The 10,429-nt window shown below is 52.6% G+C and overlaps 2 protein-coding genes across 2 annotated transcripts in view; one reads left to right on the forward strand and one right to left on the reverse strand.

The window, feature by feature from the left end:
* The first annotated feature begins 51 nt into the window (after window positions 1-51).
* Window positions 52-804, forward strand: TMEM258 (transmembrane protein 258). The gene is given in 4 exon segments (XM_057377336.1): window positions 52-115; window positions 118-176; window positions 269-378; window positions 540-804. Coding segments are annotated over 4 exon segments (360 nt in total). The 3' UTR covers window positions 667-804.
* Window positions 805-2,022: 1,218 nt separating this feature from the next.
* Window positions 2,023-10,429, reverse strand: part of MYRF (myelin regulatory factor) — a 44,668-nt gene continuing 36,261 nt past the window's right edge. Inside the window, exons 17-27 of the mRNA XM_057377322.1 lie at window positions 10,216-10,304; window positions 9,832-9,900; window positions 8,066-8,151; window positions 7,759-7,965; window positions 7,021-7,126; window positions 6,851-6,921; window positions 6,672-6,759; window positions 6,285-6,359; window positions 6,060-6,162; window positions 5,510-5,584; window positions 2,023-5,320 (exon numbers count right to left, since the gene is read on the reverse strand). Of these exons, the coding sequence (XP_057233305.1) occupies window positions 5,234-5,320; window positions 5,510-5,584; window positions 6,060-6,162; window positions 6,285-6,359; window positions 6,672-6,759; window positions 6,851-6,921; window positions 7,021-7,126; window positions 7,759-7,965; window positions 8,066-8,151; window positions 9,832-9,900; window positions 10,216-10,304 (1,056 nt within the window). The 3' untranslated portion in view covers window positions 2,023-5,233. The remainder of the gene's footprint in view (window positions 5,321-5,509; window positions 5,585-6,059; window positions 6,163-6,284; window positions 6,360-6,671; window positions 6,760-6,850; window positions 6,922-7,020; window positions 7,127-7,758; window positions 7,966-8,065; window positions 8,152-9,831; window positions 9,901-10,215; window positions 10,305-10,429) is intronic.

Here is a 10,429-nt window from a genome sequence, read left to right on the forward strand (position 1 = left end):
CCGCCGCTCCCGCGCTCCGCCGCCGAGCCCGCCGGGAGCTGCCGCCAGCCAATGGGGGAGCGGCTCGCGCTCGCCGCGCCTCGTTCCCGTCCTCACTTCCACTTCCGGCGGCGGAGGGGGCGGACGTGCGGCGGCGGCAGCGGAGCCGACGTGTCTCAGCGGATACCGGCGACATGGTAAGGACGGAGGTTGGGGGGACCGGGGGTGGCTACAGGGGGCCTGACCCTGTGGTGGCCCGGCCCCGCTGAGCGCCGCCGTGTCCCCGCAGGAGCTGGAGGCGATGAGCAGATACACGAGTCCGGTGAACCCGGCCGTGTTCCCGCACCTCACCGTCGTGCTGCTGGCCATCGGAATGTTCTTCACCGCCTGGTTCTTCGTGTATCCCCGCAGCTGAGCGCGGGGGAGCGGGCGGGGGGTCCTGTCCCATTGCTGTGCCTCCTAATCCCGGGTTATGGCCCTAAATCCCGGGGCCCGGGGAGCGGGTGGGGGTCCCCTCGCTTTGCTGTGCCTCTGTTGTCACCTTAACCCCGGCCTGGCAGCTACGAGGTGACATCCACCAAGTACACCCGGGACATCTACAAGGAGCTGCTGATCTCGCTAGTGGCCTCGCTCTTCATGGGTTTCGGCGTCCTYTTCCTGCTGCTCTGGGTCGGGATCTATGTCTGAACCCGCCGGGGGGCCTGGATGGGGGGTTCGGGGAAGATCTTTTTATATTTCTTTTATATTTCAACGAGAAAACGGCTTTAGCAGGTGTGGTCTGCGACAGGCAGTGTCCCGTACGTGATTAAAAGTGGCTCTGTGACACACCTGCCTGCGGACTCCTGGTCTGTCTTTTTTTTTTTTTTTAATACCTGCCTTTTGCAAATGGCTTGGGTAGAATTATGGGGGGCTCTAAGGCTGGAAAATCCCTCTAGGATCATCCAGTCCAACCATTTCTCCAGCACTGCCAAAGCCACCGCTAACCTACGTCCCCAAGTATCACATCCACAAGGCTTCTAAATCCCTCCAGGGATGGRGACTCCACCACTGGAGCCTGTGCAGAGCTCTAAAACCCTTTCCATGAAGGAATTTTTCCTAATGCCTAACCTAAACCTCCCCTGGCACTGCTTGAGGCTGTGTCCTCTTGTCCTGTCRCTTGTTCCCTGGGAGACCAATCCTCCCTGGCACCAACCTTCTGTCAGGGATTTGTGGAGAGTGAGAAAGTATTCCCTGAGCTTCCTTTTATCAATATTGGCACAAGATCCAGGGACCTTGGGATATCCCCAGTGTTATCCCCGATTTCCGTGCTGTGTGTGGTCACAAGTGTTGCAGTGCCACCTYGTGTCGTGCTGTCACTTTGTGTCCTGCTGCAGCCAGGCTGTGGAAAAATTATCCTAAACCCGCTTTTAATCCCTCAGTCTTTGCCATCGGACCCCTCCTCCTTTTTTTGGGAATGCTATGCCTGTTCTCATTCCCAAGCAGGAGTTTCGTGGTGCTGGATATGCCCTTCATTAATTCCTGAATTAACTGCCTGGCCTAGAAACAAGGAATAGATTTTTGGGTCTTTAAGAAGCAGGTTGGAATTTTAGCCCAACTTTCAAATCATTCCAGTTCCAAATCACAAATTCAAGCCCCAATTTCGTATTGGGGAACGAATATTTCCTTCTGTGGACTCTTGCATCCTTCTGAATCTGACATGTGAGTAATGAGAGGTCAGCAGCAGGTTTTTCTTTTCCTTTATTTTTTTCTTCCTTTCTCCTTTTTTCCTTCTTTTCTTCTTCCTCTTGGTCCTTCTGTTCTGGTTTTTCATTTTCCTTTTTCCATTTAACTTTTCCCTTCTTCCTTTTCCTTTCTTCATCTCCTTCTTCCTTTATTTTCTCTTCCTAATTTCTTTTCCCTCCTTCCCTTCTTTTTATGCCTATTCCAAATGATCCTGACTGGACACATCCAGAAATTTCCACTGACTGAAGACTTGGAATTTCCTTCATCCCGTGGGTAGTTTTACAGTCACTCACCTGAATTATTCCCTTGGAAGGGAGGAAAACACCAGGASCCATCCTTGGATACAAAGCAGTATTTATATATTTTATTCATATGGGCACATTTACCTCCAGCATAAAACAAAGTCTAAATAAGCCAAACAAAACAAAACGAAACAAATCTGGGGAATCTGAAGACTCAGCCCTCAAATTCAGCAAAATATAAATATAAATCAGGAAGAAAAGAGGGAAACCACACTTGTTCCCCACAAATAAAAACCAGGAATCRATAATAACCTGCTACAAATGCAACTCTACAAACTGGCTGGCAAAATACAGTGATTAAAGCTGTGGCAGCAACATTTAAAACCAACAAAATTAGTGCTTTACGTGGTGGTTTTTTCCTTAATTCTTCCAGTGGTGCCATAGTCTCTATTTACAGGCTTTAAGCTCCATCAGTAGGACAGAAGAGTTGGGAATTTGCTTTTGAAACAACTCCCAAAGAGGCTCGTTTCCACCCTTTTGTCGTCCTGCCAGGAATGTCTCTTTGCGGCTGCACAGGGAGGGATTTCCTGAGCTGGAGAGGTTGGCTCAGGATTCCCTCCATCCCACGCAGGGAAAGGCCTGATTGTGAACTCTCTTGGTACTGATTGGGGACAGGGAAGGGGCAGAGATGCGTTTGGAGGCGGGGAATCCATGCAAACAGCTGTTTCCACGGGCCTGGAAGCAATTCCATGACTCCATGTTATAATTCTGAACCCCTCTGGAGCTCGTTGCTGCCTTGCTGGGCAGAGCTGATGGATGATTTTTATTATGGAATCCTGGAATGGTTTGGGTGGGAAGGAACCTTAAAACCCATCCAGTCCCACTCCCTTCCATTGGTCCAGACAGCTTCAAACCCAYCCAACCTGGCCTGGAACACTTCCAAGGATGGAACATCCAAAACTTTTCTGGGCAACCTGTGCCACTTTAAGACATAAGGTACTATTGACACAAAAAACTTCATCCTGAATCCCTGTCTTCTCCTGATCCCACGGATTGCTGCCAGCTCTGTGTGGGCAGGGCTGGCTTTGGCACTCCAGAAATTGCCACATCCCAGTTAAATCACCCAGGGCACTGTTTCTGAGGCAGCATTTGGGAATATATGTGGKAAAATACTGTTCTTTGGGCTGTTCCATAAGGAAAAAGGCACTAGAGATGTTTCCAAAYCCTCAGGCACTTGGTTTGTTGGGAATCTCCCTAAATACTGAGTGTCATTGGGACACSTGAGAGATCCCAACTCCTCCTGGGCCACCACTGATTGATTCCTTTCCTCAGGAGTGAGCTGGGATGTACTGGGGGGTCTTKGCTGGGTGAGGKGGGGTGATTGCAGGCTCTGGCCCCCCAACATTCCCTGTTGCACTTTTATTCCAGCTTGGCATCACTAATCTGAGGAAGGATGTGCCAGCCTGGGCCACTGATTGCCAAGGGGACAACACACCTACCTGCCAAGGAAGTCACTTCTCAGTTTAAAACCAGGAAACACACTMAGGGAAGAGTGCTGAGCTACAACCAAGTGTTTCCTTCCCAATTTCAGAGAGAAACAGAGAATCCTGCTGAGTACAGACCCCACCTGCCTGCACAGGTATTCCCAAGACTTAAGGCATCCTGTTGTCCCACTGAGCTTCCCAAAACTGGGTTTTCTGACTGCTTGGCTGGTCAGAATTCCCTGCTTGCCCACTATTCCCTGCTTCTCAGGATTCAGTGGATTTTAGGCTCCTGCTAGGCCTTGAAACCTCCCTACAAACAGTTTTTGGAGGCAGATGCCAAATCCAAGTGACATCACCAGGAATTTTAGGGCTGCTTTGCTGGGATAAGCTCAGKAGGGGGATGATGGGAGATGTGCCCAGGAACCATCATTTTACTTGGATGAAACCCATCTTTATTTTTCTAAAACTACTCCCCATGTGGCCTGCCCCCATCTCGCCGTTTCCTCGGGGAAATCCATCTTGGAATAACCTGGAGGTGGTTGAGCCTCCAGGATGTAGCACAAGGGGCCAGAGCAGGATGGGGAGGAGGAAGCACAGGAAGCCACTTGGCATTCCCACGGGACACAYGTGACTCAATGGGGCTAGAAGGAAATTCCCATTTTTTTTACWGCTTAAACCCCACAAGAATTCAGTAGTATACCAAGTTAAAGACTTGTAACAGTAAAATATCCCAAATTCCCCCAGCACAACTCTCTSTGAGGGCAGGGACAGCCTGCAGCTGCTGCCATCCCTCTTTCTGGGAGAACAGCACCCTCTCCTGAGGCAGAGATGCAGCCTGGACACAGATCCTGGTGTTCCCAGGGACTCAGCCTTGCTTYGCAGGGCGCTCCAGGCTTTGCCAGTGCTGCACATCTGGCCAGAGGTTGGCACTGGCTCCAGAGCCAACCAGGCAGCTCCGCACACACCACTCCAAGTGGATAAAAATGGATCCCACCACACTGAATGCAGGACAGTCCCGGTCATTTGTCACCTCTGGCTTGGGGATAAGTGTCCCCAGCTGTGGCATGGCCTTGGCAGCAGCTCGAGTGGGGGTTTTACCCATCCAGACCTGGATATCCCACATGGGGAGGGGATTTAAGAGCACAAAGAGGAGGGGGAATGACGTCGAAGCTGCTCTTTTCTCTGGTTGTTCCCAAAGGAATGTGTCCACTGATAGGTCTGGGAGTCTCTGGGAAGTCTGTGGGAAGTGGCCCTGGGCCAAGCAGAAGGAACAGCAACTCCAGTGTATGACTTCCAGTAGGTCCAGGCACAGCCTTCCTTTCCAGGCCAAACTCCAATGTCTGGCTCTTGGAAAGGGCTCCAGTGTTGAAAAAATTCCAGTGTTGTGAAGAACTGATGTGGGACACATGGGAGCACTGGGATGGGGCTCCTGTCCACGGAAGAAGCATCCCTCTGGGATGTGGCAGAGCCTTCCACACTCAGTCCAGTGTGCTGCTTCCAAATCCAGTGTTGGAAGGGGAGGGAAAAGTGGACACAAACATCCCCAGAAGGGAAGGAGAAGGATGTGGGATGCTGGGAATCGGTGTGAGGTCCCCCCAGGAGCCACCACAGGGCTGCTGGTGGCTTTCAGGTCCTGTGTGTGCTGAGCTTCAGGGTCTCCAGCCAGCACCACTCCTGCTCCAGAGTCACCGCAGGACACGGGGATGAGGTGGGGCTGGGACCCAGCGGAGCAGGGAATTCGGGAGGCTCCCAGTGGCACCAGTCCCCCTCCCGACTCCAAGCAGAGGGCACTGGTGCTGCTGGAACTCACTCACAGAGCCARTAGAACTGGAAGTAATAGTCAGTGAAGAGGTGTCCCAGCTGCTCCGGGGAAGTGCTGCAGTCGGCTCGGCCCTGGGAATGGGAAAAGCAACTTAGGTGCGACTCCAAGGGGGGAATTCTGCCTGGATTACAGGCTGGGGCAGAGAAACACTGTCCTCCCASCACCCACAGGAGTCTGAGACACTTTTGCTGCCACATGACTGCTAAAGCWGTCCTGATCCCACCTTTCCTCACGTCCCTGGATAAGCTGTGGGCACTCACCGGCTGCGCCACTCGGAAGTGGTAGGAAAACTCCCGGAAAGACAGCATCACCAGAGGCCAGTGGTGKGTGATGTCCTGGGGAAAGAAAGGGGACAGCTGGGATGAGGTCAGGGATGAGCTTGGGGGATAGTCTCCAGGTTGGCTCGGTGAGGAAATCCACAGTGCTGTCAAGTGACCCCATGGAGCACAAATGGGATGGGGAAGGGCTCTGGGAACTGGGTGGGGCTCACCCTGGAGCAAAGGAGCTCAGGGGAGCCTTCTGGTTCTGCACAACTCCCTGACAGCAGGGGGCAGGCGGTGGGGGATCAGCTCTGCACCCAGGGAACAAGGGACAGGATGAGAGGAAATGGCACCAAGCAGTGCCAGGGGAGGTTTAAGTTGAGTATTTCATCACAGACAGCCGTGGAGTCTCCATTCCTGAAGGGATTTAAAAACCATGTGGATGTTGCACTTGGAGACACGGTGGTCTTGGCAGTGCTGGGAGAATGGCAGGACTTTTCCAACCCCAATGATTCCATGTGTATTTTGTGAGCCATTCCCTTCGCCCTACCTGTGCATCCGTGGAGTYGGTGGAGCTGTTCCTGCTCACAGCATCCTGGCAGGGATCACTGGAGATGAGGCCACAGAGGGAGATGGACACAGCAGAGGAGGAGCTGGGAAGGGAGGACACTGTGAGAGTCTGGAAAGGGGAACATCTGTCCCTTCCTTGTGGAGACACTGTGGCCACATTAACCAACCCAGGGGCACCCCAAGAACACGATCCACATGCACTCACTTCATCTCCAGGGTCAGGTTGGTGTTCACGGCTGTCTGCTGGCTCACGGGGATGCGGTAGCTGAAATTCCCACTCCTGGGAACACAGAARGAGCATTAGATGTCACTATCTGTGACCAGACTGTGGGAAGGCCGGGACAGAACCCAAAATCCCGGCAGGCTGAGAATTCAGAAGGGAGAACTTCCCAAATATTCCAAGGACAAGCCCATCACCAAACACAACCCCTGAGGGGAGGCTGGGAGCACCAGCTCCTCTTCCCACGGAGCGGCACAAGCCAACAACAGAAAACACTCAAGAATATCTTGGAAAAACACCARGATTTTCCCATTTGCTGCTCCCACAGTGCTGCTACCACCCAAGTGCCACCAGCCCACCCTTCCTGCTCACCTGCAGGCGTCGGCAGCAGCACAGTACTGGGAATGGATGGCCAGGTTGATCTCCAGGATCCGGATGGATTGCAGCACCGGGCTTGGCCCTGCCAGAAGGGAGAATGGGGTGTTCAGGAACAGCAAAGGGAAAATCCCRAGGGAGTAGGCTGGGAGGGGAAGAAGATGGGATGCACCTACCATCCGTGCCAGGCTCCACGCGGGGCCGCTCGCTCACCGGCTGCCGGAGGCTGCGCTGCTGCCGGGAGCTGCTGCGGGAGAGCGAGAGGTTGGAGACGTACTTGGATTTGCCCTGGATGTGGGAGAAGGGGGAGGAGGGGCTGGCATTGGGGCTGCCGAAGCTCTGAGACCTGTCAGGAGTCTTTGGCCACTTGGTGTAGGAGCTGGATTTCCCAGTGATGCCCCTGGATTTGGCTTTGATATTTGTCACCGGCAGAAGGGAGGGCTGGCTTTGGTCTGCRGAAAAATGGGAGAGAAGGTTGTGCTGTGAGACAGGGGGAGGCTGGTGCTTCCCAGGTTGCCCAGAGAAGTTGTGGCTGCCCCTGGATCCCTGGAAGTGTTCCAGAACAGGCTGGATGGCGCTTGGAGCAACCTGGGCTAGTGGAAAAGTGTCCCTCCCCATAGCAGGGGGTGGGACTGGATGAGCTTTAAGGTCCCTTCTGATCCAAACTATTCCAGGATTCTGTGCTTCCATTCCCTCTGTCCAGACAGAACTGGTGATGGAATGAGGAGGAAACAAGGTCAGACGTCAAGAAGCTTCCCATGACTTGGTGGTGGCAACGTGGGAAGCTCCAAATCCTTGTTGTCCCCCTGGCAACAGGATCCAAATTGTGCCACATGGACAGAGAAGGATGTAAAAGATATTTATAAGGATATAAAGGATAGATACAAGGACAAAAGGGAATATATATATGTTTATGTAAGGCTATSAGCTATTAAAGAGCTTCCAAAGGAGTGGAATGAGGATGAGGAAAGATCCAGAAGCGAGAGGATGCTGGAATTGGTCATCCTGGAGAAGGGAAGACTGAGGAGACCTTCTCACAAGGAACAGGTGTAAGACAGGGCAGGGGACACAAGGTGACACAAACCTTGGAGATGTCCTGGCATTTCTGGGAATCTGGGCTGGCCCTCATCTGTCCGGTTGGTGGCGTGGGCAGGGCTGCTCTCCRAGGGGACAACGGTGGAGACATCAGTGGGAACAGTGGAGCAGCAGGTGGAGAAACAGGGAGGRCTGAAACAGGCCAGCACACTGCGACTGGGAATGCCGAGGGCTACTCCATGTGTATCTTCTGGGACTGCAGGRACACAGGGAATGAGTCAAGAGATGGAACAGGAGCAGCAACCGGTGTCCTGCACCCTTCCATGAACCCAGAGCCATCCCCAGSCATCACTCACCGTGCTCCGGCGGGGTCCTGCCCCCAGCTCCACTGGATGTGGCCGTGGATCGCACTGTCTGCGTCTTGTCGATGTTCTGGCTTGACCTGGAATGCAGGAAAAGATGCTGGAAACCTCCTGGATGGGGACAACAGGGTCACTTGTAGGTGGGGAGAGAAGTGGCTGCAGCAGGATAATGGGAAGAGGGCCATGGAGCAAAGGGAGATGTGGAGGAGAACAGAGTGATCTGGGAAAGGTGRGAGAAAGGCAGCAAGGAGAGCTCAGAAATTCCACTGAATATTGTGTGGCAGTTCCATGTCCGGCAGGGAAAAGTCTCAGCTGGTCCAGAGGATGCCAGCAATGCTCCTGGAACATCCTGGAGCAGGGAGTACGTGGTGGATTTGACTCCCAGCAGCGATCTCCTGGGTGGATTTAGGTGCTTGGGAATCAACAGGCTCCAAGTTCTCACCATTCCCTAAGGAATGTGCCCCTTATCCCTTGAAGATTTTTGTTCTTTAGAAACACTCATAGTCCCCCCAAAATTCATCCCATGGAATTCCAGGTGTTTCATTGCAGCTAGCCAAGACCTGAGCTGAGGACATCACAGGCATCTCCTGGGGGAAAGGGAGATGGGAAAAGGAGGAAATCTTTCTCCCACGTCTGCAGCACAAGGAGCACTTCTGGACACCTGTGTCCATGTTTCCGTGTCCCTGATTTCTCTGGGGTTAAAGGAGCTTCACTCATTTAGAGGAATTAAAAAACTTTATCATCTGCAAGATTTATCTTATTAGAGGCATTCCTTTTCTAGGTAAGAAGAGACTCAATGCCAGTCTCCTGAAAGGAATGTGGGCACAAGCCTCTGGAGCTTCACCTTCATCCCTGTCAAACTCCAACTCTTATCCCTCATATTCCTCCACTGCATCATCCCTTTTCCCTACATGGCTTTATCTTCCTCCTGCTCTCCCTTCAGGATGCAATTTCTTTATCTAACCTTTAATTAATAGATTTTTCCATTTCCTAATCCTAATTTCCCCTCCCTGATGATGCCCATAGTCCCTCCTCCTGGAATCCCACTTGAAGCTCCACATCCCTTTCCATGTTTTCAATTTTGCTTCAGTTTCTTTGTCATTCACAGTGCAGATGGCAGAAAAGAAAATAAGAGGAATTAAGAGAAGGGATGAAGGAATTAATTAAGGGAATAATGAAAAAGTCACATACCGTGGACACAGAGCGACCGGAATTCCGGGACCCCCGTGCCGAAAGAGGGCCAGGAGACAGGCAGTGGGCACAGCAAAGGAGCTACAGGATAGTGCAGGGAGACAGGGAGAACAGGAATGKGGGAAGATGAGCAGGAGGAAAGGGAATGAAAGAGGATATGGAATGAGGGAATGAGGAAATTAAACACAAAGTGGAAGGACAATGGGTTGGATGAGAGGTTGAAGAAGAGAAGGGAGAAAAACGGGAGAGGGTAAAAGAGGGGGGAAAAGAGACTCATTATCAGGTAACACGAGCTCCCAAAACTGATCCAGCCCCGCTGCACCGGTGGGATGAGGCTGGATTAGTCCAGCTGTAGGCATCCAAGGAACATTCAGCACATCCTAACAGGATATTCCCTTTTCCTTCTCTATTCCTCACTTCTCAATCCCGATAATTCAACCGCTGTCAGACTGGGATGTGTGGCTGTGCTTGGCTGGATTTGCAGCTCTGGAATTGTGCTCAGCAATCCCAGTTTCCATGCTCCAGCCTCTCCCAGGTGACCTGATCCCAGTGATTCCCGAAATACCCACCCATCGATGTCCACAAGATCCTCCTCGCTGCGCAGGCTCAGCACGTAGAGCGTGGACATGGACACCACGCTGGAAAAGAGAGAGGGACAGGCTGAGCAAGGGCATGGAGCAGGGATATAGCATGGGATCAATCCGCTTCCAAGGGATCCCAGCCCGTGACAGATGGAGGCCCCRTCCCTAGARGTGCTCAAGATCAGGTTGGAACAARCTGGGATAGTGGAATTTCCCAGCTCATGGCAGAGGGTTGGAGCCAGATAAACTTGAAGGTCTCTTCCAACCCAAAGCATTCCAGGATTCTCTGGAAGAAGCCATGGATCCAGAGCCCCTTGCTGCACACCTCATGGATGAGCTGGAGGGAGCCCATGGAGAAGCCCAGGATCTCACCTGAATGCCATGATGATGACCAGGGCAATGATGGTGCCCTGAAGGAAGCGCTGGCTGATGCAGGCCTGCTCCGGAACAACTGATGGAGACTGCGAGGGAAAAAAACCTGGATCAGCTCAGGATCCGTGGCTCAGCCTAGGATCCCCTGGATCAGCTCAGGATCCCTGGATCAGCCTAGGATCCCCTGGATCAGCCCAGGATCCCCTGGATCAGC

The sequence above is a fragment of the Malurus melanocephalus genome, unplaced genomic scaffold (genome assembly GCF_030028575.1).
Source record: "Malurus melanocephalus ecotype Western Australia unplaced genomic scaffold, MMel_1.1 scaffold_310, whole genome shotgun sequence".
NCBI lineage: Eukaryota > Metazoa > Chordata > Aves > Passeriformes > Maluridae > Malurus > Malurus melanocephalus.